The 26,478-nt window shown below is 39.2% G+C and overlaps 12 protein-coding genes across 12 annotated transcripts; 10 read left to right on the top strand and 2 right to left on the bottom strand.

Annotated features, from left to right (window-relative positions):
• Positions 1-240: 240 nt before the first annotated feature.
• Positions 241-6,177, top strand: LOC115623144. The gene is made up of 2 exons (XM_030517353.1): positions 241-306; positions 4,420-6,177. Exons 1-2 carry the CDS (start codon positions 241-243, stop codon positions 6,175-6,177), a joined length of 1,824 nt encoding a protein of 607 aa, XP_030373213.1.
• A 611-nt stretch (positions 6,178-6,788) lies between these two features.
• Positions 6,789-7,735, bottom strand: LOC115622912 (adrenodoxin-like protein 2, mitochondrial). Its single transcript, XM_030517036.1, has 2 exons — positions 7,429-7,735; positions 6,789-7,345 (listed from the first exon to the last, which is right to left on the bottom strand). Exons 1-2 carry the CDS (start codon positions 7,629-7,631, stop codon positions 7,006-7,008), a joined length of 543 nt encoding a protein of 180 aa, XP_030372896.1. The 5' UTR covers positions 7,632-7,735; the 3' UTR covers positions 6,789-7,005.
• Positions 7,736-8,447: 712 nt separating this feature from the next.
• On the top strand, positions 8,448-9,120 carry LOC115623141. The gene is made up of 2 exons (XM_030517351.1): positions 8,448-8,657; positions 8,722-9,120. Exons 1-2 carry the CDS (start codon positions 8,498-8,500, stop codon positions 8,982-8,984), a joined length of 423 nt encoding a protein of 140 aa, XP_030373211.1. The 5' UTR covers positions 8,448-8,497; the 3' UTR covers positions 8,985-9,120.
• A 585-nt stretch (positions 9,121-9,705) lies between these two features.
• LOC115623106 lies at positions 9,706-11,105 on the top strand. The gene is made up of 3 exons (XM_030517312.1): positions 9,706-9,945; positions 10,007-10,675; positions 10,738-11,105. Exons 2-3 carry the CDS (start codon positions 10,429-10,431, stop codon positions 11,001-11,003), a joined length of 513 nt encoding a protein of 170 aa, XP_030373172.1. The 5' UTR covers positions 9,706-9,945; positions 10,007-10,428; the 3' UTR covers positions 11,004-11,105.
• A 635-nt stretch (positions 11,106-11,740) lies between these two features.
• LOC115623149 lies at positions 11,741-12,372 on the top strand. Its single transcript, XM_030517358.1, has 2 exons — positions 11,741-11,963; positions 12,021-12,372. Exons 1-2 carry the CDS (start codon positions 11,888-11,890, stop codon positions 12,281-12,283), a joined length of 339 nt encoding a protein of 112 aa, XP_030373218.1. The 5' UTR covers positions 11,741-11,887; the 3' UTR covers positions 12,284-12,372.
• Positions 12,373-12,771: 399 nt separating this feature from the next.
• LOC115623170 lies at positions 12,772-13,329 on the top strand. The gene is made up of 2 exons (XM_030517387.1): positions 12,772-12,963; positions 13,016-13,329. The coding sequence occupies exons 1-2, from the start codon at positions 12,780-12,782 to the stop codon at positions 13,276-13,278; spliced, it is 447 nt and encodes a 148-aa protein (XP_030373247.1). The 5' UTR covers positions 12,772-12,779; the 3' UTR covers positions 13,279-13,329.
• A 1,956-nt stretch (positions 13,330-15,285) lies between these two features.
• LOC115623154 lies at positions 15,286-15,836 on the top strand. The gene is made up of 2 exons (XM_030517363.1): positions 15,286-15,433; positions 15,498-15,836. The coding sequence occupies exons 1-2, from the start codon at positions 15,286-15,288 to the stop codon at positions 15,758-15,760; spliced, it is 411 nt and encodes a 136-aa protein (XP_030373223.1). The 3' UTR covers positions 15,761-15,836.
• A 652-nt stretch (positions 15,837-16,488) lies between these two features.
• LOC115623143 lies at positions 16,489-17,043 on the top strand. Its single transcript, XM_030517352.1, has 2 exons — positions 16,489-16,631; positions 16,697-17,043. Exons 1-2 carry the CDS (start codon positions 16,493-16,495, stop codon positions 16,957-16,959), a joined length of 402 nt encoding a protein of 133 aa, XP_030373212.1. The 5' UTR covers positions 16,489-16,492; the 3' UTR covers positions 16,960-17,043.
• Positions 17,044-17,833: 790 nt separating this feature from the next.
• On the top strand, positions 17,834-18,471 carry LOC115622474. The gene is made up of 2 exons (XM_030516418.1): positions 17,834-18,044; positions 18,103-18,471. The coding sequence occupies exons 1-2, from the start codon at positions 17,834-17,836 to the stop codon at positions 18,360-18,362; spliced, it is 471 nt and encodes a 156-aa protein (XP_030372278.1). The 3' UTR covers positions 18,363-18,471.
• A 262-nt stretch (positions 18,472-18,733) lies between these two features.
• LOC115622530 lies at positions 18,734-20,105 on the top strand. Its single transcript, XM_030516493.1, has 2 exons — positions 18,734-18,827; positions 18,891-20,105. The coding sequence occupies exons 1-2, from the start codon at positions 18,752-18,754 to the stop codon at positions 19,844-19,846; spliced, it is 1,032 nt and encodes a 343-aa protein (XP_030372353.1). The 5' UTR covers positions 18,734-18,751; the 3' UTR covers positions 19,847-20,105.
• LOC115622528 (nibrin) lies at positions 19,808-23,060 on the bottom strand. Its single transcript, XM_030516491.1, has 4 exons — positions 22,925-23,060; positions 22,046-22,861; positions 20,553-21,985; positions 19,808-19,960 (listed from the first exon to the last, which is right to left on the bottom strand). Exons 1-4 carry the CDS (start codon positions 22,950-22,952, stop codon positions 19,880-19,882), a joined length of 2,358 nt encoding a protein of 785 aa, XP_030372351.1. The 5' UTR covers positions 22,953-23,060; the 3' UTR covers positions 19,808-19,879.
• A 101-nt stretch (positions 23,061-23,161) lies between these two features.
• Positions 23,162-26,284, top strand: LOC115622527 (integrator complex subunit 7). The gene is made up of 2 exons (XM_030516490.1): positions 23,162-24,649; positions 24,751-26,284. Exons 1-2 carry the CDS (start codon positions 23,189-23,191, stop codon positions 26,281-26,283), a joined length of 2,994 nt encoding a protein of 997 aa, XP_030372350.1. The 5' UTR covers positions 23,162-23,188; the 3' UTR covers position 26,284.
• The last annotated feature ends 194 nt before the right edge of the window (positions 26,285-26,478 follow it).

The raw sequence follows: 26,478 nt of genomic DNA, 5'->3' as shown, positions 1-26,478 counted from the left end.
TTGTTCTCCTTTCTTTTCTTCCACTTGCAGACACACAAAGATTTACAAGAACAAGTCAGCGAAGACAAATAATACAAACAATAAACAGAAACAAACGACGGCTGAGGAGCGCAGAGGAGGGCAGCAGCAGCAATAACTATTTGGTGGCTTCTGCGCCAAATTGGAATTTCAATTTCAACGCAAACATAAATACACAAACAGAGGCATATTATAGCTCTATCCTATATAGCGCCATAAAAAATGGGACACTTTACGCGACAAGGCAGCCTATTGGCGTTAGTGCTATGCTTGATATTCAACACAAAGGTAAGACCCCAAATAAATTTACAAAAAAAAACAACAACAACTACATAAATCTATGGAGGAAAGTGTTGTACAAATTTTTACAAGCCTCGAACTCGAAATCGAATAAGTATGTATGTATGTATGTATATGCAGATTTGTCTGATCAATAAAAGCGTCGAGCTTTGGCAATCAATATGTAAAGATGTATTTACGTGTATGTATACATACATATCTCCATATATACATACTTGTGCGATTGTATTTGTGCATGATTTCAATTAGGAAGCGCCGAATGCTGTACAGTTAGCTGTGTCCCACTTAACAGAGAGCCAACAACAACAACAGCAACAGCTAAGCCAGCAACGAGTTCATTTCATATGCAAACCTATAGCGGATCTGTTCACTTTCGACTATAGCGGCGGCGCACTACCGTTTATCAATATCAATTCGAATGCAAATCATTCTCACATATAGTATGTATATTGATTGCTATATTGTTCGCTTGACTGACTGACAGATTGAGTGACTGACTGGCTGGCTTCTATTGCTGTTGATGATATGCTCTAGCGGTATTGCTGACATTAAGAAAAAAGCGAGCCAGCCTTGGACTGAAGCTGTCATGTCTGTCTGTCTGTCAGTCGGTCTCTCTCTCTTATGTTATTCTCGGCTTTGAGCGAATAGAATGCAATGGAAATTGCAAGAAGAGCGCATAGTTGTAAACGGGACATTGCTAATTATTGTAATTAGCCGGAGACTTAACAGCAGCAGTTTACAGACTTCGTATTAACAGAGCCTTTAAGGCGTTTGTTTCGCAGTACAAGCCGTAATTATGCAGAGCAGGCAAAGGCTTTCTCAACTGCACTCTAAGTGCTGACCGAAATGACCAAAATGCATAATTATTTATACACATGTATATTATATGTAAAATAATCATAATGGTATTTGACCCAGTAACCTACAAGATTTCGTACCTAACAAGAGTATTTGTTAGTTGTGCATTCTTTTGTGTTTACTTAGAGTAAAATGTTTCCCAAAACTTCCAAAAGAACAAATTAAAAGGAACCAATTGTGGATTTAAGAAAACATAATGACCCAATTAATTTATTCCTGCTCTTCAGCTTAATTCAAAACCAAATTTTCAACTATTTTTAATACAAATATCAATCTTCAGAAGCTTAAAAAGTAGAAAAATAAGATAACAAACTACATATAATATTTCAAGCATGCTCAAAATGTTTTCACAAATTAAAAATTTAATTTAAATTTAAAAATTATTTAATTTTCAAAATAGATTAACCAATTTTATTTTTCAAAATTAAAATTTATATGAAAAAAGTATTTTAAATCAAAATCCTTTATTTGTACCACAAACCTTAATAATTTAGCAACATTAAATAAAATTGTTCCGTATAAAAAATTTAAAAGATATCAAATCTTTTCATACTTTGTTATATATGTACATATGCTTCAATGTATATTTTTTAAACTTTAATTTGTTAGCTTTACAATCCCCTTTCAAATAAAACAATATCCATCAGAGTCTCAATATTATTGCCAGTATTTTTGTTAGCAGCCGCTTTCGATTGATAAGCTTTATTCGCATAAATCGGCATTATTTTGTTATTTATACATTCATCCAAAACACATCAATCACAATGCTGCCACTAGAAGCTAGGGAGGGGACGGGAGGGACCTACTGTTAGCAATGCTGTAAAGCAAAAATATAAAAAATGGAAACAGACACGCAAAAGTTGCTGGCAACGCGTAGCCAGCAGTCATGGCTATTAGTTCAATAAGACGTCTAAGAAATTCAAGCCAAGCTGTTGGCCAATTGCAGCTGCGTGTTGATCTCAATGCTACTGTTGTTGCAGTTGTTTCTGTTGCTGCTGTTGGAGCGAAATTGCAGTTATGCTCTGATTTGTACCAGTTTGGAGTTGGACTTTCTTGTTTATGGCGCATTAATTCATAGAGATTGCTTTTATTATTTATTTATTGCCAGTTTTCTGCAGCCAACGAGCCACCAGGCGAGTGAAATGTTAGCGTAAGAAAACAATATTATACCCAAAGTTGACACAAAGCCATCGATATGGATGTGGCCGCAGAACCAACACTGTGTTTGTTTTTTATTTCGACTTCATTTGTATCTGTATCTGTGCTCTGCTCATTTCACTTTCAAAATCAAGCCACACACAACAATGAACCCAAAAAACAAAACGAACTAGCAACGTCATCACAGTCTGAAACTTTCGATTTTACTTGGGTTATCTTTTTTTATACGAGTATATATTTTGTTATTGTTTTTTGGCGACCAAGATGTTAGCAAGTCAGATACAGCTGCTTACATCCGCTTCCCGTACGCAGCCAAAATTAAATGGAAAACAAGAAAGAAGAAAGAAAACAAGTAAAAAAGCTAAAGTCGGGTGTCCCGACTTTGAAATACTCTGTACATATGTTTACAATAATTATAGAAAATAAAAAAAATTAAGAAAAAAAAAAAATAAAATTTGATCGATTTTACCTCTCTCGGTATTCGAACTCACGTAAAGGGTGTATAATTGCACATTTACATAGCAATTGCGTCTGTGTGAGTGTATGTATGCCTATGCGCATCAATTCGTGTCTGTGTAAGCATTTTCGCAGTCAACCAAACAGCAACATCAACAACAGCCGCGGGCAGCGCTTGAGCAGCGCTGCAGCAGCGCTGCATCAGCAAATATATTTATGGCTATAACTTCTTGTTAAATCGGTCTATCATAATGAAATTTGGCATACGGACACATAATAACTAACTGGGGGTATTTCCAAAATTTTAGTTCGAAATTCCAAGAATTACGGGAGTTACGATTTGCGGGGTAGAGGGGGGAGGGAGGGGAATTCCAAAATATACATTTTCTGCGTATTCACATAAGGCATCTGGGACTAAAATTTGGTGTTCCTAGGTCTTATAGTCTCCGAGATATAGGCGATTATACGAATGGAAAATCGGGAAAACCCCCATAGGGGGGAAGTGGGGGGGAAAATCAAAAAAATAAAACAAACTCGTATAGAATACACACATAACGCATCTTCGTGCAAAATTTGGTGTCTCTATCTCTTATAGTCTCTGAGATCCAGGTGTTCATACGGACGGACAGACGGACAGACGGACAGACGGACAGACAGACAGACAGGGCTAGATCGACTCGTCTCGTCATGCTGATCAAGAATATATATACTTTGTGGGGTCTGCCACGCCTCCTTCTGCCTGTTACATTTTTCAGCTCCCGCAAACCTAATATACTCTTGTACATTTCATGTACAGAGTATAAAAAAAACCATAAAAATTATGAACCAAATGTTAAACGAGCAAAGAGTGGAAACGAGAGGGAGCCAAAAAGAAAGCGCGGCCCTCCTGAGGGGCTTATGCAATGGGCTGCCATGCTTCAAATTTTTATTTATTTATTTTATTTAAGTTTTTTGTAAGCCACACGCTCTGACAGCCATTTAATTTCACAATATGCGTGCAATTTTCAACGCTTCGTGACGTTTTTCTTTCAAAACGTGCCGTCGATCTGCGTTACATAACTGAACTAAACAGTCGTAATCCTATACATGGTACTATAGCCAAAACCATCATCAAAAGTACCAAAAGTTTCCGCAATTTTGTTAGCTGAGGCATAAAATCTGACATTTGCATCAGCAATTTGGACTATGATTCCCCATTTGAATTCAAAATATTATTGCAATGCGAAAATATGATCTTAAATGCTCTACAAACAATGTGAGTTGATTCTTCTATATCAATTAATGAGACCATCTTCCGCAGGTATCAGAATATAAAGCATGAAGAGTGACAATCCTAGTTAACAAGAAACTGTCTGTCCACAAAGGTTTTTCGTTCCTCCTAATTGGAAGACAAGTATTTAAGAAAATATAGTCGATTACTATTCTCTCTGTCTCTTTAAATTATTATATTATAGCTCTTGCAATGACATTTCTCCTGTGAAACCATTTATTGCTGCAGAAGATTGATAAAATAAATATGTTATAGGCATATTCTTAGTTTCAAAAGCGAAACATTTCTTGTTTAAGGTATATCTAGCACACATTAAAAATAACCCCACTAACAAGACTCTCGTTTTAACTTTATTGCAGCATCTGGCTGTGCACGGCGATGCCTCACACATTGAATCCGCGGCCTTGCCACTGGAACACAGATCTGGTTATGGACCTCCTGCGCCCTCACCCATTTACGGTGCGCCGCAGGGTCCGCTGAGTACCGGAGCCACAAATGATCTGTCCGAGGAGGCCTGGCCGCTGGCGACAACGAACGACAGCCCACAGATCAAACATCTGCAGGTGCAGTGCGAGAAGACGCACATGCGGGTGAACATTGAGTTCGACAGACCCTTCTACGGCATGATCTTCTCGAAGGGTTTCTACAGCGATCCCCACTGTGTACATCTGAAACCGGGCACTGGTCATCTGAGCGCCACATTCGAGATCTTCTTGAATAGCTGCGGCATGACCAGCTCAGCAAATCACAATGCTGCCGGCTATGGAGCGCCCACACCATCGGGCAGCTATGTGGAGAACACAATTATCATTCAGTATGATCCCTATGTGCAGGAGGTGTGGGATCAGGCCCGTAAATTGCGCTGCACTTGGTACGATTTCTATGAGAAGGCCGTCACCTTCAGACCCTTCCAGGTGGATATGCTGCATGCGGTTACGGCTAACTTCTTGGGCGACAATCTGCAGTGTTGGATGCAAATTCAAGTGGGCAAGGGTCCGTGGGCATCTGAGGTCTCAGGTATTGTGAAGATCGGACAGACAATGACGATGGTGCTGGCCATTAAGGATGATGAGAATAAGTTCGATATGTTGGTACGTAATTGTGTGGCCCACGATGGCAAGCGTGCTCCAATTCAGCTGGTGGATCAAAATGGCTGTGTTGTCCGACCGAAGATCATGAGCAAGTTCCAGAAGATCAAGAACTTTGGACCGTCCGCATCGGTGGTTAGCTTCGCATATTTCCAGGCCTTTAAGTTCCCCGACTCGATGAACGTGCACTTCCAGTGCGTCATTCAGGTCTGCCGCTATAACTGTCCCGAACCCAAGTGCGGTCCAGGCCTGCCCGGCGGCGAGTATGGTTTGCCCCAGATTGGTGGAAATGCGCTCTCCGAGGAATATGGCCCACCAGAGGCTTACGAACGCAACGACTTTGCGCTGGGCGGTTTGCCACCGGCAGCATATCCAGATCCGCGTCATCCCGCCTCCGATGCTACGGGCGCCTACTCCGAGAACCAACCCGATGTTGTGCCCTCACCGCAAGCGCAAACCTCAGCGGTGACTACTGCCGAGTCGGGTGCTGCCTCCGGTCCGGCCAGCTCGCAGTCTCCTCCACAAGTGTCGAGCAACGAATTGGGTCTGCCGCCACCACCACTGCCCGGCCAGCCTGGCCAGTACAGCACTGTGAAGCGTAAGGATGATCTCAGTGCGGGCGGCAATCTCGTCTCATTGGGAGGCCGTCCACGCTCGGTTGAGGGTTTGGACGATCTGCGCGGTGTGCGCCGACGTCGCGACACCATCGATATTGTGGTAAAGCCACAGCGCATCTACAAGCGAAATGCCCAGGAGATGACCGATGTGAATACGAGTCGTACCATTCAGGTGGTGGCTCCCGGCGATGTCAACTTTGCGTTGAACAGCAATGCCAGTAATGAGACTGTTGTCATTCAATCGGCGCGCTCTGCCGACGCTGAGACCATTTGTATGTCGGTGCCGAGCTTTGTGGGCGGTTTGGTGATGCTGCTGCTCGTCTTGGCTGTAGCCTCTCTAGTCGCCGCCTTCCTCTTTGTCCGCGTCCGCCACTTCGATCGCAAGGGGGCGGGTATGGCGTATCACAATTGAGTCCAATAACAACACGGCGTGAACAGAAAACCAAATCAGTTTTATGTGCACTTCCATCCATCCATCATCCTCCGCACTATTTATTTATTTATGCTGTCAACACCCCCCACTTACACCCCTCCACATACTACTACTACTATTCTCATCTGCCAATCTATTTATTATTTATGATTTTCTTCACTCGCTTGCTCTGCAACGACAAAGATATTTGGGGCATTATCTATTTCTTTATAGTTATAAAAAATTAAATTAAAAAAAAATAATAAAAAAAAAGTTGGTCGATAACGAATTAAACGAAATTGCGGTGTAATTTCTCTCAGACTTGTTAAGTTTCAGTTATAATAAATAATAAAGCTATCTAAATTACGAGTTAAAAATGTTAAAAATAATAATAACAACACAGGCAAAGCGGCAACGGAAAAGCAACAAAATCGTTTAAAATAAGTTAATATAGCGACATGTATATATTAAATTATTTATTTATTACTTTATTTGATAGCTGCGAAATAATAAAAAGTTTACTTTTATTAAGCACTTTGCGTTTTGGATTTTTTTTATATATCCTTTGAGCGGCGAAATCCTTTAGGTAAATAAAATATTTGCGTTGGCACTTACGAAAATAAATTGTAAATTTTATTTACGAACACATCGTTCCTCCCTTTGAGCTTAAAAAGTTCTACACTGGCCTACAGACAAATTAATTAATTACAAACATAATTAACGAGAGCCTGAGTTTGCGATACAAACAGTTTGTTTTGTAAAATTGTTCATCCATTAACTAATATACTAATAACATAGAGCTCAAAAAGCGGTCTCAGCCAACAGCAACTACGCTGCTCGAGCATCGTTTATTGTGGTTGGCACCTGCACCTCCAGACCGTCCATATCTTTGGTAAGGGTTATTTGGCAGCCGAGGCGCGACGTATCCGTTAATTCGTATGCCAAATCCAGCATGTCCAGCTCCTCATCACCCGGCTTGTCGGGCAGCTTTTCGTAGTCGTTTGTTTTGAAGATTAGATGGCACGTGGAGCACGTCAGGGTGCCCTCGCACGCGCCAAATCCGTCAAGGTCAACATTGCTGTTAACGACCACATCGAGCAGGGAGTCGCCCACTTTGCCAGTGGCTTTAATTTTCTGGCCATTGGCTCTGACAAAGGTCACGTTCACGCTTTAAAGTGGAAGCAACCAAATGGATTAGTTATGCCACATATCTATATCTTAAGCAAACAAAGGTCAAGGTGTGGCACTTACGTATCTTGCTGCTGCCCAAGCCTTAGGCCTAGCGAGAAAGTACGCGTCGTGATGCTTGGAGATTGCTTTCTTAAACTGTTGAGCAACCAGCCAGAGCGCAAAGCCGAATTTCTAATAGTGTTCATGACGAGCATTTTCTGCAATCTACTTCTGCTTATTGTGACTATCTTATCAATTGTGTACACACACACACACACACACATAAATGTACACAAGCGCGCGTTTTTTGATTATTAAATATTTGCAATATAATTTGTTAAATTAAAGGCCAAAAACACACGTTAATGCACACGCAACAGTAAAGTGAAACTAAAACTGGATGGTTTAGCTGAAAACCATATGCTTGCAATGGCGTTGCCAGACTGCGCGTTCCCACCGGCGTAGTGCAGCCAACTTCGTGGTGAAGTGTTGTGCCGCCAAATAAAAGCTTTTGAAATCCACCTCCTATATCAATGATTTATAACAATGTCATTTTGAAATATGTTTTTGCTAAATTTGAAAGTTAAGTCTTTTAGCTTTCAAAGAGGTTTGATGTCCCAACAAAGAAAGTTTGTTTGATTTCCAATTGAGTAGTGAATATATAATAATTTTGTGTAATTTATGAAAACATTTTTAAAGCAAAATTAAAATTGTAGCCGAAAAGTTTTTTGTTTGCCTCTGTAATTTAATTTTTTTTAGAAAAATCTTAAATTGAATGAAATCAACCATACAAAAAAGCGTATGAGAATTATATGAAAATTCATATAAAACTAAAAAGCGTAACAAGTGTGGACGAAAATAACAGAATTTGCAAAGGTTATTTTAATCAAAGTTAGAAATTATGGTAAAAGATAATTTATAGAGAAAAGATTTATATGTATACATATATATTTTTATTAATACTATTTTCTGATTGATTCGTGTCACTTATATACTATTCTCTCTTTTGAAGCGTTGGTAATCATTTTAAAGCATTTAGTCGGCCAATATATATTTTTTGTTACCAGCTAAGCATCAGTTTAAAATTGTCTATAATATGTTGTGGAAGATATTATTTGTTCTCTATTATTTAGCAGTAGTTCAAGGACAAATGGATGACGAAGATCATTCCATGTCATCACTAAGAAAAGATGCCAAAAATTGCACCGACACGATAAAGGTATTACCTCAAGTAAACACTATCCCTCCGGCTATGGAAAAAGCATCTGAAACCTACGAGCTCAAATATTTCGTTGGAGAGCACAAGTTTGGTAATATACATACACACAATCAAGAAATGTTAGTGCCTATTAATACACATTCGCCCATGATTAGGTGAATTTTTGGTGTATGAAAAAAAATCCGAAATATTATATTTTGGATCTCCATTTAGTCCTCAATTTATCGCAGGATATCCCCTAAAAGGCGATGGTCTTAAAGTGTCTATTGTGGATGTAGAAGTAACCCAAGATTCAAAAACTGGAGATTTTACGATTACTGGTGGTGGTCCCGGCTTCCGCCACGTTGAGTTCACTTTACGTGCCTCCAAGACTCGTGTCTGGACTTATCATATCAAGGTTTATGGAACACTCTGGTAGCCAGCCACTGCTTTATGACAACAATAGCGGCAAATTGGAGTTAAACTGATTAAAAAAAAACAACTTAGTCTGTAATTTACGTGATTCCTATACCATTACAGATGCAACGATTCTTCAATTAAATTTATAAATCGAAGCTAAATACTTAGTATAAAAAGGTAGACAAAGGTAGCAACAGCCGATGATGACTTTGTGTGTGATTCCACAGAGATTTTTATGTTCTTATGTTTTATTTTCAATTTGGGAAGTTAATGTCACCCAAACAATTACACTACCGCGAATACGAAGACAATCACCATTATATTTAAAGTTGCTAAGGTGGTAAATGCATGAGTAATAAAAGAACAAATTGTATGCGCCTTAAAGAACAAAGTCATTCTTATACAAGATGCAATGATAATCCATCGGACGTCTGCTTACTTGGTCAACTAGTTTATAGAAATGGTTGAAATTTAACTACGAGCTAAAATATATGTGAAAACTCTAAAAGATATAACTTTTTGTGACGTCATACTGAAAAGAACACCGGGCCTGCGCAATCGAAGATAATCGAAAATTATAATCCAGAAAGAATGCTTTTACATACATTGATTCAAACTGACATATGCTGCTCGATTGGCTTCGCTTATATAATTAAATTTTCTTTGAAGCGTTAGCAATATCTTTAAAGTGTTGAAATTTGTTTTAAAGCAATTCATAACCAACCAGCTAATGTTTAAGTTCAAAGACGAATTTAACATGTGGTGGAAAGCATTAATTGTTCTCTGCACTTTGACGATAGTGATAGAGAGTCAAATATCTGACGAAGATGATATTTCCGCACAACCAGAACAAGTTAAAAAACCGACCAAAATCTCTTCTTGGACAGGTATGCTCCCGCAAATTACGACGATCCCTCCACCTATGAAAAATGCGTATACCACTTTCGAGGTTAAATTTGTGGTTGGAGAACACCAGATTGGTAATATTTTAATGTCTACTTTAGCAACAATCAAGATATTAAATTTTAAAATATTTTGTAGGTGAAATTTTGGCGTTTGAACAAAAGTCCGAAGTTTTGTGGTTTGGGCGTATATATGGTCCTGAAATTACACTACGATATCCTTCATCAGGGGAAGGTCGAAAGATCACAGCTGTGGAAGTTATTGCAACACAAACCACACCCATGGCATTACTTGATATTACCCATGGAGGTCCTGGATTTAGGAATGTGGAGGTTTTTTTACGAGCCCACAATACTTTTTTCTGGACGTACCACTTTAAAGTCTATGGGAAAATATTTAAATAGATTCTACAATGACTGCAGATTCAGCTTAATTAATTCGTTCTAATTTGGATGAACTAACACAAAATTTTTTTCTTTACTTATATAATTTTATTAAAGTGTTCAAATTTCTTTTAAAGCGATTTATAACCAACCAATATAAGGTGTTATAACCAGATAATGTTTCAGTTTAAAGACGAACCAAACATGTTGTGGAAGGCATTAATTCTTCTGTGTTGTTTGGTGATAGTGATAGAGAGTCAAATATCTGATGAAGATGATATCCCGGCACAACCAAAAAAAGTTAAAAAACCGAAAAAAACCTCTACCAGGGTGACTGTTCCGAATGCGGAAAAGTTACCAAAGGCTATTGAAAATGCGGATCCAACTTACAAGCTTAAATATGCGATTGGCGACCACCAGTTTGGTAATATTTAAGTGTATACTTTCAGCAATAATCAAAATATAAAATTTTAAATCATTTTGTAGGTGAAATATTGGCGTTTGAACGATATTCCGGAGTTGTGTGGTTTGGAACTAACAAAAGTGATGCTGAAATTATCGAAAGATATCCTTCATCAGGGGAGGGTCTTAAGGTCACAGCTGTGGATATTACTGCAATACAAACCACAACTGCTGGATCACTTGAACTTACGCGTGGAGGTCCTGGGTTTAGGAATGTGACGGTTACTTTACGTGCCACGAATACTCTCTTCTGGACGTACAACATTAAAGTCTATGGAAAATTATTTTAATAGAGTCTACTATGACTCAAAATGCAACTTAATTTATAATTTTTATTATAATGTGCAATGATAATACCACATCATTTAAAAAATACATCGTGTTCTGGTTTTTTTCTGCTCTTTTTCATTTGTTGGCAGTCACTTTCTCATCTATTTGTCAGTGTTTCATTCATAAATATATCTTATATCACTATATATAAAACATAGTCGTGTTTGTTCGAACACTATCACTTCGATATCAAGATTATTATTCCATTAATATTGGGCACACTATCCATTAATAGTTCGCGGTGATTAAAATGATGTGGACACTACCTTACATTGCAAAAGTTGGCTAAACCTTAAGAGTCTGGTCAATTTAATGTACTAAGGAATTGTTTAATTGTCAATTCAGGGACGAATCGAAAGGCAGGTTCCGCTTACAGGGAAATGTAAATTAGACGAAACTCTCTAATTAAGGGAGTCGCGGCTTTGCCAAATGCGAGAAAGGGCATCCACATCTAGAGCCATGGAAATAGAAACGGAACATATACACTTATTTCTCGATTAAATTAAATAAAATAGAACCATGGCAGAATTTGAGTTCATTTTAATTTGGATGAACTGGCATTTACAGAATTTTTTTCTGCTCATGTATACATTTTTTTTTCCTGATGCGTTCAAATTTGTTTTAAAGCGATTCATAACCAACCAATATAAGGTGTTCTAACCAGCTAATGGTTCAGTGTTTAGACGAACTTAACATGTGGTGGAAAGCATTAATTGTTCTCTGTTGTTTGGCGATAGCGATAGAAAGTCAAGTACCTAACAAAGATGATGTCCAGACAACAAATAAAAAAGGTCAAAACCCGAAAAGAAACTCCAACAGGCTGACTAATTTGCTCCCGCAAGCTATGATGCTCCCTCCGGCTAACGAAGATGCTCCTCCAACTTACGAGCTTAAATATGTGGTTGGAGACCACCAGTTTGGTAATATTTAAGAGTCTACTCTCAGACCAAAATATAAAATCTTAAATCATTTTGTAGGTGAAATATTGGCGTTTGAGCGAAAGTCCGGAGTTTTGTGGTATGGAGATAAATATAGTCCAGAAATTGTTCAAAAATATCCTACATCAGGGGAAGGTCTTAAGATCACAGCTGTGGAAATTATTGCAACACAAACCACAAACGTTGGTACACTTGTAGTTACGCGTGGAGGTCCTGGCTTTAGGAATGTAGAGTTTACTTTACGTGCCTTCAATACTTACTTCTGGACGTACAACATTAAAGTCTTTGGGAAAATATTTTAAAAGAGACTGCAAATTCAGCTTAAATAATTATTTTAATTATAATTTGCTGTGTCAATATCATTTATAAAAGTATTTCCATCTAATTTGAATTTTATTTTACATTCTTCTTGAATTTTTCTTACCAATCTTTCTAAGTAAAATGAAAAATTGAAACAAATTGATTTTAATGCGAAAATTCCAAAGTATCTGGAATCGTAGGCGACAGGAAACCTTATCATACAGAAATAGAAACGCCTCGATATATTATCGAACAAATAAAGCTAACATGATCATCTTCATAGTCTAATAGTATTCAAGACAGCCATGGTCGAATTTGAGTTCGTTTTAATTTGGACCAACTGACATTTACAGAATGGTTATCCTCACTTACATCATTTTTGGTATTCTGATGCGTGTGAAATCTTTTTAAAGTGTTTGAATTCGTTTTAAAGCGTGATAGCTAACCAGTATAAGATGTTCGCTCCAAGTCGTGCTTCAGTTTAAAGAGAAACCCAACATGTTGTGGAAAATCCTTATTTTTCTCTGTTTTTTGGCGATAATGCCACATCAGGTGGCAGCAGCAAAAGACGATAAAAAAAATAGCACAAAACTGTCACCTAATATTACTGAGATACCTCCACCAATCGATAAAGCGCTTACAACCTACGAGCTTAAGTATATTATTGGGGCGCACAAGTTTGGTAATATATTAGATTTTTATAAAGCATCTAACAGCCACTTACACAAATTTAGGCGAATTTTTGGCATTTGAAAAAAAGTCTGCAGTGTTCTTGTTTGGATCAAAACACAATCCTCAAATTGCCGTTGGTTATCCTGACACAGGCGATGGTTTTAGGGTGTCAGCTGTTGATGTTGTATCAATACAGGATTCAAAAACTGGCGAGCTTGTGATTACTCGTGGTGGTCCTGGCGTTCGTCAAATTGAGGTCTCTATAAGCGCCTCTCAGACTAAACTCTGGTTTTACCACATTAAGGTCTACGGTACACTTTGGTAAATGAGCTGCCATTTTTTACATGTGAATAAAAATGCAGAAAAATTTTTTATACGTGTTTGTGTATAAAAGTATTTTTACAAATTACACATATAATAATCATAGATCGAAGGCTAATGAAAGTTATAGTCGGAAAAAGGGTTGTCCAGAGACCTTTTCAAAGAGGTAGGTACATTGTGGTTGATTATAGTATTAGCTTGGGATGCTTCCCTGGTTATACCGTAAAAGTCCCACAACAAAGGTGCCTTTATTTTAAATGAATTCAAGTAAAACAAACCTACAAACTATAATTGCTTAAAACTTTTGAACAGATGTTCCAAAATATTTCCAATAACTTTAATTGACATATCGTTTAAACAGGTGAAGCCAAAAAACAGCCTAAAATTAGCTAATGTATTTAGTACTTTCGCCACTGTATATAATAGTCTGCCGTACATATTGCGGCTAATGCTGGCATTTAATTGCTAATGTTTAATGTCTGAGAATTAAAAATGGCAATGTCAAATAAACATTGCAATGTTAAAGGTACTGTTATTGAGATCGCTAGAAAAGAGCAGCTGTTATTGCTACTTGAATAACAGAGGCGTACATATATTATTGTGAAATTATTATAAGTAGAATTATTTAATATTAATATTAAACTAATCTTGATCAATAGTAGCATCCAAATTCTTGCGCGACCTTTAATTTTCCCTTAAGTAATATAAGTACAGATAATATTTCTATTGAGTCTGTTATGTTATATGGTTGCCTCTGTTAGTGACCACTTGTTTAACTGAAAATATAACATAAAATGTCTATGTAGTTGAAAATCTGAATGTTAAATACACTTTAAAAGAGCACTGATTGGGATCGTAAGAAAAAACGCTTGGGCTGTTATTATTACTTATTTGGATAATAGAGGCATATTGTGTTGTATACTGATAGGTTTTATTATACCCTGTACCCGTAGGGTAAAAAGGGTATATTAGGTTTGTGCAAAGTATGTAACATACAGAAGGAAGCATCTCCGACCCCATAAAGTATATATATTCTTGATCAGCATGACGAGAGAAATCGATCTAGACATGTCCGTCTGTCTGTCCGTCCGTCTGGATGAACGCGAGGATCTCAGAAACTATAAAAGCTAGAATAACCAAAGTTGGCATCCAGATTCTCCTAGGTCCGAGTAAGGACGAGTTTATTAATTATTTTTTTTAATTTTTCCCCCCTTCCCCCGCTGCAGAATTTCGTCAATAGCGTCCACATTTCAAATGCTACCTAAACCAAACTTTGCACACATAATTTATATATAATTTTCTACTGTTGTATTTTTATTCAATTCGGTCAATTCTAAGAAAAGTTATTAGCGAAACAAATTCTCGCCAGTACAACCCCCACAAACTGCAACAAGTTCGCTCTTCTTCTTCCTCTTTTTGCTGCTGCTATGGGCGCATATAACTCAGTGACGGAAGTTTACCTGGGTACAGGGTATTAAACTGTCGGGCTTGTGATCTCACATCTTAGATGTTTTGGCTTACAATCATAGAAAAATAAATTTAAAAAGCAATATCGCATCAGTGTTATTTAAGATTTTCAATTGATTGTGATGTGATTTAAAAACGAACGATTTCCTGGATGGACTAAGCACCTTAATTTAAAATTTTCAGCATTATACGTTTTGTAACTACCCCAACTTTTTGCGACTACGCCATACTGGTGGAATTTAAGAGCATTTTCGAAAAACAACTGTGAATTTATGTTATCACTATTAAAGGCTACTTATATTTAGTGCACCTTCCTGTATGTGAATTTCTTTTACACTTTGATGTCTGAACTTATTGCCTATTCGAGTCGGTATAATACAGGTATATATGTATGTGTATATCGGTGTGCGATTTATTTATTTGATATTTGGTCCCTTGTTCACAGATCAGTTTTTTAATGGCTCATTATGACTATTAAGATGTTTCGTAACTATGGCCTTTAAAAGTGTCGCTGTGGCTTTTTTCTGTTAAAAGTCATATAAGCATGTCGCTGAAGGTACTATTATTACTAAGTTTGTTCGCAGTGATCGAAATTCCTGCTATTTTGCCTAGAGTTCGACTCTTGACCAGTTTCTATGGCAAGCCACAGAATAGGTTTGAACTTACTTATTCATTTGGATCCCCAAGACCAGGTAGGACAAGGTGACCCTGAAAATCCTAAAATTACAACATTTGCAATTATTCACTCTACGATAGATGAAATACTAGTCCACAATCGTTTCTCCAAACGGGTCGATTACAACTATCCGACCAATGTCGTTGGTTTTAGTAAAACAATCCAAGACAGCCGTTATATAATAAATCGTGCTGAAGTGATATCGATTCAAAGCACTGTAAGTGGAGATGCAAGGATAACACAAGGTGATATTGGTCAAAGTTTTTTGCATGTCGTTGTGAATGCCTACAATACCATGCACTTCCAGTTTAACCTAAAGGTATATGCCGTCAGGGCACATTAATTGTTGCTTATATTTTGATATAAATACGGTCTGTCCAATAGGCAAATGCAATTTTAATAAACGCTTATTACGATAATGGTTTTGTATGGGCAAAATGGGATTGTTGCGTTGTACTCATTCAAACGATTATGTTTATGAATTGGATTTAGTTTTATGATGTGTTGATCATTTGCAAGGATCAACCTGTTCCTTTAGAACATCCACATACCATAAACTATACTATGTTCGAAGAAAATCAATGCGAAAACCTAAGAAATGTTAGGAAACTGTTTCGGCAATAATACTATAAAGAGAACATCCGCTTATGAGTGGTATGAAAGTTTCAGATGAGATCGTGGGTCCGTCGAAGATGCCTAACGTAGTGGCAGGCTGTCGACATCGAAAACTGATGAAAACATTAATAAAGTGAGAAAAAAAAATGATCAATTAGCAACTGTGAATTTATGTTTATCTTATCATCTTTCTTATATTTAGTGCACCTTCCTGTATGTGAATTTCTTTTACACTTCGAAGTCTGAAATGGAAGGCTTAGTTCATTCCCTATTCTAGTAGCTATAATATATGTATATATATATATATAGATTGGCGATTGATTTATTTTAAGCTTTGACATTTGTTGCCTTATTCGCAGATCAGTTTATTTAATGGTTCATTACGCGAATTAAGATGTTTCGTAACTATGGCCTTTAAAAGTGTCGCTCGGGCTTTTTCTCAGTTAAAAGTCATTTAACCATGTTGCTGAAGGTACTATTACTACTAAGTTTATTCGCAGTGATCGAAATTTCTGCTATTCCGCCTAAAGTTCGACTCTTGAACAGTTCATTCGGCAAGCAATATCAACTGACTTATACATTTGGATCCCCAAGACCTGGTAAGACTAGGCGAACCTTAAAATCCTAACTTTACAACATTATGTATTTATTCGCTCTACGATAGGTGAAATATTAGCTTACGATCATACCTCCACCCGGCTCGATTACAACTATCCGAGTAGTGTCAGTGCTTGGGGTAAAACCGTCCAAGACCGCTATCATACCATAAATCGTGCTGAAATTATAGCGATTCAAAGCTCTGTAACTGGCGATGCAAGGATAACAGAAGGTGGTATTGGTCTAAATGCGCTGCGTGTCGATATAAACGCCTATAATACTATGCACTTCCAGTATACCATTAAGATATATGCCGTCAGGGCATTTTAATAGCTGCTTATATTTTTATATATATAGCGTCTGTCCAACAGTCAATTGCATTTTTAATAAACGCTTATTACGTTTAAAGAGCTACAATATTAGTTTTGTGTGGGATAAATGAGATGATTTCAGAAGTATACTGAAGCAATCCGTGGTAAACTTATTCTTTATCGTTGTACCCATTCAAGCAATTATGCTTATGAATTTGATTTGGTTTTCTGAAATGTCGATCATTTACAACGCTCAACATATATTTTTAAAACATCCACGTCATTTCAAATACCATAGACTATGTACGTGTATATACGCATATATTTTATTCACTAGTCAAAAATTATAAGCTGTTATTTGGCATATCTGTAAAAAAACATTTACAACTTTTCTGATAATACAAAAAAAGTAAAATAAGCATACAATTTTTTTTTAATATCTTGAGCAGTTTTTTAAAACATATTTTTGTATATTATACTTAAAAAGTTATGGAACAAAACACTTAAGACCCCATCATTTTAATTTCGAGAAATCAAACCATTGACAAATTATAAACAACATTACTGACTTAAATTCTTTTGAACACGCATGTTCCATATAATAAAAAGCAGGAAAGAAATTTATAGAAACTCAATTAGAAAACTATGTAAATCATTGAAGATCAGCCGGGTACATATACATATATAAATGCATAAAAGCTAATGCCACGTTCTGGGAAATGTATTTGCTTATGTCATATCATTTTTGTTTACGGTGCTTTACTAATGTTTAAGCCTATTAAAGCGTAGCCCATTTTAGAGTTTTCAAAGGTGTGTCTCGGTAATATATGTTCATATGTATTTATATTTAAAGAAGCTCATTTCCAATCGCACAACTTTACAGCGCGTGGAAAATGTTGGTATTATTGTTGCTTCTAAGTTTTGTGGCACTGCTTCAAGGTCTTAGCATTAGTCCAAATGTTAAGGTTATTGAAAAAGCAAATGGCAATGGGATAGAAGAATTTGATGTCAATCATCCCGAAGCTGTACTTTTAAAACCTCTAGTTAGGGAATTGCCTGGCAAGTCTTTTGAGCTCAAGTATGAACTTGGTGCACGTAAAGCAGGTAACATCAAATAGTTTGTTTTAAATTTGTTAAAGCTTTAATTCAAATATTTGTTTAGGAGATTCGGTTGTGTTCCACGAAACGTCGCCAAAGGTAGTGTTCCATATGCCTAGCAATCCTCAAGTACAAATGGTGTGTCCTTCACCCGACATTGACGAAGTGACCTTTCTTCGAATAACAACGTATCAAAATTCTAGAAAGGGTGATGCTTACGTTTCCAACGGCGGCATTGGAAGAAAACACATTTTGTTTACCGTCAATGCATATGGAACTAAAAATTGGCAATGGGAAATCGAAATATATGCCAGAAGGACTTAAATTATAATTAGTAAGAAAAATGTCACAATTTCCTAATTCTGTTCTAAACAAAAATACAATTAAACTTGTGAACATAAGTTGAGGAAATAAACATATCTACATACATGTACATACTTTAGTATACGTGCAAGTTTATGGAACAACCATATAAACAGGGGGTCAAATAAAATAGAATACTGAATGAAAATGCTAAAAAAAAAAACAAATTTAAAATACTTTTTGGACATTGTTAAATGTGTCCACAGACATTGACAATTAAACGGGAAACTGGCATTCAAGTTTTGGAGAATCAAAAGGTTTGTCTGATATGGCAACGCTGCGCAGTGCTGCCAATTTGTATGCCATGTGGGAGGACTTCATCTACAGATACGAATTACATACGCATAGGCATGGCGACTGTTTGGAATGAATTTGAATTAAAAAGACCTCCGTTGGTTACCCTCCGGGCGCCAAATACAGCCTTTGGTAAGCTAAACATTCATACACTAACTGCATATACTAAAATAATGCTTCGACTTCCGTTTAAAGCCAAGAAATGCTTTATGGCCATTAACAAATATCTGCAGCAGTTGACTGAACCGATGGCCGTGGAATTCGAAGAGACTGCAGCGCTCATATCGCGTCTTATGGCCCGTCGCAAGAATTCTTTTCGTGGCCTGCCTGGATTTCGTGCCATTTGCAAGCTGAACGCAGCGCTTTGTCGCTTGCTTCGGCTGGATTTACCCCGCGAGCTGCAACATTTTCGTGGCTCTTTGCCCGATGTATGTGATGCGGCGCTGGCCGGTGAAATGCCGACACGCAGCAGCTTTGAGTACATTCTGGTGCGTCTGCAGAGCGTCTATCATCTGCACGAGCGCATACGAGAATGCTGCCTTGCAGCTGCCAAATATTTCAGTCAATTGTTGCGCAGCAACTTCTTCATGGAGTTTATAACGCTGATAATTGCGGCCATAGCCAAAATAAATAGGCTGAGCGTACTGGAGGCCAACAGGTGTGTCAAACTTTACAATAGACTGCGACCGCAATGTTCCCACTTTCCGCAAGTCGATAGACACAGATTTCTTCCCGAGGACTGTGTTTTGCCGGTCAACTTGCACCTCATTAAAACCACACAGCCAGAGGAGCCGAAAACAGCGACCACTAGTCTTATGTCAAAACCGCCACCGGTGATAACAAAACTAGAAAAAGCCCAACAGCGGGCCAAAATGGATGTGGGAACTTTAATTGAACGCAAAGCAACACGAAATCCCTCAACACAAACTGTCGATTTCAGTGTAAGCTCACTACAAACAATTGAGGATGTCAAAACCTTCATCAGACGTGAGTCCAAGTCACGTAAACAGGCCCCGGAAAACTGTATCACTAAAGCGCTAAAAAAACACGAATGGCAGGCTGCGGTTACTCTGTTCGAGCGCAAGCTGCTTGCCAATGAACACAAGAAAGCGTTGAGTATATTTCTCAAATTTATTAGCAGCAAAATTTAGACAATCTATTCATATAAGAGTATATTATGACATTTAAACGGGCATTACCATTCCCTCAACTAACTGCAGACGCTTGACTTCAACTATGCTCTTCTGTGGATGAAGACATCGTTGCTGTAGGGGGCAATATTAATTAAGAATATTAAAGAGACTTTGTGTTATGTTAAGTCGAGAGAAGGCTCAACAAAATGTAATTTAAGTAAAGAATTACTTTTTAGCAGTTTTCACAAAATTTAATAAACTAGCCTTTGTTAATTTAGCTATTATTGTTATTTAAAATTAATTTCAAGTAAAAAACAAAAATGTTTCGATATCAATTTGAAAACAATATTTGAGTTTTATCAAAATTCAAAGCTACAAAAAAATATGGAGAAAAATAAAAGAATTCATATCAAGAAAGAATACTTGAATTGGTAAGACAGGAGTCTTAATAAAAACCACGTGGAAAGGAATACTGGTACTTAAAACAACAAATCGAATTGCCAAAGAAACTTTAGGTCATGTTCCTCTGTGATAAAATACTAGTTAGGAAGACATCGTGAAATCAAAGTTTCGCAAATTTTAAAGTTAAAAATGCTTTTCTACTGGAGTCTTGTGAGTGAAAGGGGGATTACAATTTTGAAATTTTTTTGTAGTTATAAGAGAAACAAGGCTACAATTAGATGTGAAAATAATTTACAATGCAATAGTAATTTGCTTTTCTTACCTTGGTAAACTTTTTGAAATTCTTTCGTCCACTATACTGGCCGTTACCGGCATCCGTTTGATCAAGGGGACGGTTTGATGTTATGTTCAGCGCTCCCAAGCGCACCTGTATACCATCTTTTATGGATGCCAACCATTTCTTGTGCGCTAGTAATGTGTCAGTATCGTCTTTGTCTTCTATTTCTTGCTTTACCGAGTTTAAAGTATCCAATAGTTCGACTCCTTCCACTTTCTCCTGCACTGTCGCCGAATCACTCACATTCAACTCTTGCTTAACATCGTCATGTAGCCCGCTACATGAGAGCCAGCCAGATATATTTATTTTTCGTGGGATTTGCTTTGGCTGGGGCAAAACATATTTCGATTTTCTCCCCTTATCTGGAACAAAAGGTTGTGTGTCCATTGAGTCCTCATTGACAGCTTCTACATCGCTGTTGTCTTGATCTGTCTCTTCCCTAAAGTTAAAAAGACCATCATTTTCATCGCCACTTTCATTGCCGTTGGAAGTGCGAGCATTTTTTGTATTCTTGGCTCTTTTGCTGTCTCCAAAATTAAATAGATCGTCATCATCGCAATCGCTTTCGTTGAGGACTTCAATGTGCACACGCTTTCGCGACTTCGCATCTGCTTGTGAATCAATAGAGTTTCTTAGATTTTCGGGAGCGATTTGTTGTTGGGATTTTTCCAGAAAATTTCGCACACTTATTTTAGTTGGCCGATTGATCTGAACATTGGGCAAAGACTTGACTGCTGATCTGGTGTTGGCCCGAACACTAGTCTCCGGGCATTCAGAAAAAGGAGATTTATCGTTGCTATTGTATTGAAAGAGTTCCGCATCGTCTTCCTTTTCTACAACGTGATTAGCTTGTGCTGCAGCTGTGGGTTTGTTGCGCGTTGTGGGTGGGGGAGCTTTCTGTTGTTCTACAATTTTTAGTTGCTTGTTATTTAAGTCAATAATCGCCGTACTTTTTGTTGATATATTTGGCTTAGTTCGGACTCCGCTGGCTCTTGACTTTTTAGTTTCATTCTCATTATCATCTAAGTCCTCATCAGAGGAATCCACAAACATAGCATGACTACGCTTTCGTGTAACTCTAGCAATTGATTCCCTCTGTTTAGCAGACTGTTTGAGCTCGGTTGATTGCTTTTCACTGCTAGTCGTAAGACATTCAATCTCCTCCGATTCTGGCACAATCACTTCCGTAGCTCTGGTTGTGGTGCCTGTTTCAACATTTACTGGTTGCACGGTATTTGGCACAATTATAGACGTATTGGCAGATATATTTTCTGATGCAGTCATTGATTGGGTCGTGCTCATCATTTCTTCTTTAAATTTGTACCAAGGATTGCAGTACTTTTCGATAGAACAGTGTAAAATAGCCATACCGATTTCGTATTCGGGTATTACACGGGAGCCAGATCGCTCCAGTATTTCTAAAAGGCATTTTTTTTAGTAAAAAGTGATATTATTATTGGTGGATTTGATTGGCTTACCTGTAATACTATTTATGGTTTCCGTTCCCTGAGACTGTGTGGAAGGCACATATTGTACAACCACTACGTCCTTTTTGGTTAGAAATGTTTTACGCACGCCCGAATTAAGATCCTTAAAGGCACCTCCAGCTTTCTGCACCACTAAGCTGTACGTCTCGAGATGCTTACTACTCATAAACACAAATGTTTTGCCCGCAAACAATTTGGTTCGTTCTGAGCGCCATTTGATGTCAATGCTGTGCAGTTGAACAGGTTCAAAGTCTTCGGGACGTGGCCATGGCTCACGTACATGAATGAGGCGTGCAGCTTTAACAAATGCCTGCCAAAATTTGGTATTTACAATGGGCTTGTGGTCTAGTAGGGCCAACAGCAGCTTTACAGTAACCGACAAATCGGTCATCGTCAAGTGCGTGCACTGATTCGTCCAGTTTTGTGCAATGGTACCGTTCAGAAGTTTAATGGACTGTTCCAACTCAATGGAAGCTGTGGGGCTTAGGGCCGATGTAGCTGTTATTAACTTTAATTGTGTCACCTCCCAAACATTGGAAACCCCAAAACGAACTTTATCGCCCATTTTCAAAACTGCCGTTGACTTGGATTTCATTTTCTTGCCATCGCTTTTGATGTTTTCATTAAGAAATGTGCCAAACGTGGAGCCAAGATCTTCAATTCTAAGCGGTTCATGCTCTGCTTTCGGCAGGTGTAGGATGGCATGAGTACGACTAACGCTGAGGTCCTCCTTAAGCAATAAGTCGGTACCCAGACGGCCAACACTGTAGGACGACTTTATCGGCACCAACACAAATTTTTCATGATCTGCAAGACAGAGGGGAGGTATGGCATAAGATGTTGGTAAAAAAAAAACAACTAATTACGCACCTGTGCCCTGCTTTTTTAAAACAAACATAGTGGACACGCAATAACTAAAAAAGCGCAATTTCACAAACACAAATACATAAGAGTAAGCCCGCGTTAATGGGCAGCGCTACACTAACTACAAGCAGACTAACGCGAACAGCTGATTTTGAAAGTGCTTGACGTTGCCACTTCGCTGTCGGCAACTTTGCGGTGTTTGTTTATTTCTATAAAGCGCACAATTGTTTCAATTTGCTGAGTAAATAGTTAAAAATTTACTTTTTTAAAATGGCACATCTAACGGGTACACGCGTTAGCATGTTCAACGAAACGTTCCTAAACGACAACGAGCACGATTCCAATGCAGTGCTCATGGAGCTGGACAAGGGGTTAAGGAGCCACAAACAGGGTATACAATGCGAGGCCATTGTGCGGTTTCCACGTCTTTTCGAAAAGTATCCGTTTCCGATACTGATCAACTCCTCATTCATCAAATTGTCCGAGTTCTTTGTCAGCGGTTCGAACTTGCTGCGCTTTTGGGTTCTGCGAGTATGCCAACAGAGCGAGAACCACCTGGACAAGATTCTTAGTATCGATAGTTTTGTGCGACGCATTTTCATGGTAATGCATTCGAATGATCCTGTGGCGCGCGCATTGCTGCTGCGCACCCTGGGTGCCGTCTCTCGCGTCATTCCAGAAAAGCAGCAGGTTCATCATGCAATACGTCGAGCGCTTGATAGTCACGACACAGTGGAGGTGGAGGCAGCCATATATGCTAGCAGTTGTTTTGCCGCCCAGTCGCGCTCCTTTGCCATCAGCATGTGTGCGAAAATCTCGGACATGATCGAGTCGCTGCAAGTGCCGGTGCCCATGAAGCTGCTACTCATTCCTGTACTTCGACATATGCATCATGATGCCAATACTGCGGCGCTGGTTAGCAAGCTATGCTTGGAGCTATTGCCCAAATATCCAGCGCAGAGTTTTGTGGTGGCCATTATCAATACATTGACGCAATTGTCTGCCCGCACATTGGTGGGCGTGCCCGCCCAATTAGATGTGTTGCTGGACTTCATGCAGGACTTTCGAACGCCAGTGCGCGTGCAAGTGCTGCGCTCCTTTTACGAACTAGCCGGCACGCAGAGTGTCCATGCTTGGCCCAAGAACGCCATTGGCGCTTTAATTGGCAAATTCGACACCTGCACTGGTGCCCAGGAACATTTTTTATTCCTCTCCATTTTACTGAAGCTGATAGACTGCCCACTCACCTGCCAGCAGTTGCTCAACGAGCACCGAGCCGCGCTTCTCAAGCTCTGCATTGTGTGCATCAGTAAACTGGACGACTATACAACCGCCACACAGGCTATGGCAGTACTGGCTGCGCTGGTCGCTTACGGTCTGAAGAAGCAGGTGGCCCAAGTCGATGATATTCTGGATGTGGTAAATCTACACATGGAGGGTCTGCTTCTATGCACGGCACGCAAAGCTGAATGCACGAAAGATCTGCGACGTATCTTGGCCTACGGTATTCGCATAACGCAAGCGGATGCAGAGTTTGGAGCAGACTTTATAGAAATGGTTACTAACACATTGGGCGACAACGTCACGTATCCGCCGGCCAATGCGGAGCTAATATGTGAGGCGCTGGTGGGACTCTGCGAGCATTTCCAGTTAAAAAAATACGCATTCTCTAGCTTTGAGGGAGAGGAGGATGAAATGGTTATGCAAACTGACGAACCTCCGCCCCCAAAGGTAGGTTTTTTCCTCTAGATTAGATTTACTTCTCACTAAACACAAAAAAAATTGTATATACTTGTATAACAAAACATAATCCACTTTCTCTTTCTGCTCAGATCAATCCGATGCTTGAACGTCTTCCGCTTATACTCCACAAGCTAAACAAACTCATAGATAATGCGGAGCAGTCGGATCCCCAGTGGCACACTGTTGAGATTCTAAGCGCGTTGGTGTTGCAGACCACCATGGGCTGTTATCTGCCCCAAATGGTGGTACAGTGTTTCGAGAAATGCTTGGATCGTGCCAACTGCTGGACATTGTATCGCATAGCAAGAACAGCCAGTCGCTACGGTCATCATTATGTCGCAGCCCACATCTATACGAAGGTCTCTGAGATGGTCATCAGCGATCACATGCACTATTTTCTCGTTGCCCTCACGCAAATCTCCCAAGCCGAGTGCATTTTGAACTATGGACTAGACTATGCGCACATGCGGAATAATTATGCACTGGCAGCAGCACCGGAGCCGATGCTTCCACTGATGAAGCGTCTGGAAATGGCCAGCAATTTGTATCAACAGGCATTGGCTAGTTTACGCGCCTGTTCCTCGCCACAGCATCCGTGCACCTTTCAGCTGGAATATCTGAAGATTCGTGCACAGTTTCTGCAAACTCTTCACCTTGCCGTTACAGTGAAGAATGCTCAGGTGATTGTGCCACCACCAGCAATTGCTGGAAGCTTGGCACAAAATGCACGCGACTATCTACAGAAGTTCGGACATGTCACAAACCAACTGCGCAAACTAGTTAAAACGTTGAAAGCCTGCGAGGAGTCCTATGCGCGTCTCTACAAATCATCTTTCGATGCCGATCATGTGACGCTGGAATTTCTCGAAGTCGCTGAATTTCAGTGCGCACTCTTTGCGCACATTATCGAGTCCATTTGCTATGCCACGCCGCCAGAAGCGCCTGTTTTTCTAACCACTGGGGAGCATCCGGAGACGCGGTACTTTGCGTCCAGCTGCCAGCGTATGGAGCTAATGCAAAAGAATTTGCCACAGGAGCCTCCAAACGCAAAGACGATTAGCAACCGACATCTGGATGTGATTATTGCGCAAATCGAGATAATAACAAAGACACCACTCTGTCTGCCGCGCTACTTCTTCCAGATTTTGCAGTCCACACAGATCAAGCTATCGGTGAGTCCACAGCCTCGCAGTGCTTCGGAACCAGTAATTGTGCAATCGGGCAGCAATCTGGTCATTAAAGTGGAAGGTGTGCTGCAACATTTCACTAAGAAGAAGCAACATTTTCGACGCGTCGACTCCGTGCAACTTAGCCTCACCTCGCAGTTGATGACGCCACGACTAACCAGCGAACTCATGAAGCCCAACAATGATACCGTCACACTCAATCAAACAGTCAAGCCACAACGTGATTTCCTCTCCGGCAGCTTTCTGCTGCCCATCTCTAGTGGCGGCCAGTTTCAGGTTACGCTCGAAACGTTTGTCATTGACGAGCATGGCATTACATGGTGCACCGGCCCCAAGAGCTCCATGTTAGTGCGTGTGCTGGACGATCCCACAAAGCCAACAACGGCGCCGACGCCCAGCAGCTCCCAAGCTGTGGGCCAAACTCGCCGATTCTAAGAATAAGACCAATTTTTTTCGACTAATAAAATATCTTCATTTATATTTTACAATTTCTCTCGTATTGAATTCTTGAGACTTGTTTCGTAACTCCTCAACGAGTGACTTGACGAATTTTCAGATGTTGATATCTACTTCTTCGGTTTTTATCTATCTATATTTGATCAAACCAATTTCAATGCTAGAAACACCAAA

The sequence above is a fragment of the Scaptodrosophila lebanonensis genome, unplaced genomic scaffold (assembly GCF_003285725.1).
Source record: "Scaptodrosophila lebanonensis strain 11010-0011.00,11010-0021.00 unplaced genomic scaffold, SlebRS2 tig00000043-arrow-pilon, whole genome shotgun sequence".
Lineage (NCBI taxonomy): Eukaryota > Metazoa > Arthropoda > Insecta > Diptera > Drosophilidae > Scaptodrosophila > Scaptodrosophila lebanonensis.
This window is presented reverse-complemented; position numbering and strand designations above follow the sequence as displayed.

Bases quoted from the DNA above. Each gene is read 5' to 3' on its own strand.
- LOC115623141 (XM_030517351.1), top strand. From the start codon at position 8,498: ATGGATGACGAAGATCATTCCATGTCATCACTAAGAAAAGATGCCAAA. The intron at 8,658-8,721 runs GTAATATACATA...GCCCATGATTAG, and splicing joins CGTTGGAGAGCACAAGTTTG to GTGAATTTTTGGTGTATGAA.
- LOC115623144 (XM_030517353.1), top strand. From the start codon at position 241: ATGGGACACTTTACGCGACAAGGCAGCCTATTGGCGTTAGTGCTATGC. The intron at 307-4,419 runs GTAAGACCCCAA...ACTTTATTGCAG, and splicing joins GCTTGATATTCAACACAAAG to CATCTGGCTGTGCACGGCGA.
- LOC115622912 (XM_030517036.1), bottom strand. From the start codon at position 7,631: ATGTGTGTGTGTGTGTGTGTGTACACAATTGATAAGATAGTCACAATA. The intron at 7,346-7,428 runs GTAAGTGCCACA...TCCACTTTAAAG, and splicing joins CTTGGGCAGCAGCAAGATAC to CGTGAACGTGACCTTTGTCA.
- LOC115622474 (XM_030516418.1), top strand. From the start codon at position 17,834: ATGTTGGTATTATTGTTGCTTCTAAGTTTTGTGGCACTGCTTCAAGGT. The intron at 18,045-18,102 runs GTAACATCAAAT...ATATTTGTTTAG, and splicing joins ACTTGGTGCACGTAAAGCAG to GAGATTCGGTTGTGTTCCAC.
- LOC115623149 (XM_030517358.1), top strand. From the start codon at position 11,888: ATGATGCTCCCTCCGGCTAACGAAGATGCTCCTCCAACTTACGAGCTT. The intron at 11,964-12,020 runs GTAATATTTAAG...ATCATTTTGTAG, and splicing joins GGTTGGAGACCACCAGTTTG to GTGAAATATTGGCGTTTGAG.
- LOC115622528 (XM_030516491.1), bottom strand. From the start codon at position 22,952: ATGTTTGTTTTAAAAAAGCAGGGCACAG. The intron at 21,986-22,045 runs GTAAGCCAATCA...AATGCCTTTTAG, and splicing joins AACCATAAATAGTATTACAG to AAATACTGGAGCGATCTGGC. The intron at 19,961-20,552 runs GTAAGAAAAGCA...TGCCCCCTACAG, and splicing joins ATTTCAAAAAGTTTACCAAG to CAACGATGTCTTCATCCACA.
- LOC115622530 (XM_030516493.1), top strand. From the start codon at position 18,752: ATGGCGACTGTTTGGAATGAATTTGAATTAAAAAGACCTCCGTTGGTT. The intron at 18,828-18,890 runs GTAAGCTAAACA...TTCCGTTTAAAG, and splicing joins GGCGCCAAATACAGCCTTTG to CCAAGAAATGCTTTATGGCC.
- LOC115623106 (XM_030517312.1), top strand. From the start codon at position 10,429: ATGTTTCAGTTTAAAGACGAACCAAACATGTTGTGGAAGGCATTAATT. The intron at 10,676-10,737 runs GTAATATTTAAG...ATCATTTTGTAG, and splicing joins GATTGGCGACCACCAGTTTG to GTGAAATATTGGCGTTTGAA.
- LOC115623143 (XM_030517352.1), top strand. From the start codon at position 16,493: ATGTTGCTGAAGGTACTATTACTACTAAGTTTATTCGCAGTGATCGAA. The intron at 16,632-16,696 runs GTAAGACTAGGC...GCTCTACGATAG, and splicing joins ATTTGGATCCCCAAGACCTG to GTGAAATATTAGCTTACGAT.
- LOC115623170 (XM_030517387.1), top strand. From the start codon at position 12,780: ATGTTGTGGAAAATCCTTATTTTTCTCTGTTTTTTGGCGATAATGCCA. The intron at 12,964-13,015 runs GTAATATATTAG...ACACAAATTTAG, and splicing joins TATTGGGGCGCACAAGTTTG to GCGAATTTTTGGCATTTGAA.
- LOC115623154 (XM_030517363.1), top strand. From the start codon at position 15,286: ATGTCGCTGAAGGTACTATTATTACTAAGTTTGTTCGCAGTGATCGAA. The intron at 15,434-15,497 runs GTAGGACAAGGT...ACTCTACGATAG, and splicing joins ATTTGGATCCCCAAGACCAG to ATGAAATACTAGTCCACAAT.
- LOC115622527 (XM_030516490.1), top strand. From the start codon at position 23,189: ATGGCACATCTAACGGGTACACGCGTTAGCATGTTCAACGAAACGTTC. The intron at 24,650-24,750 runs GTAGGTTTTTTC...CTTTCTGCTCAG, and splicing joins ACGAACCTCCGCCCCCAAAG to ATCAATCCGATGCTTGAACG.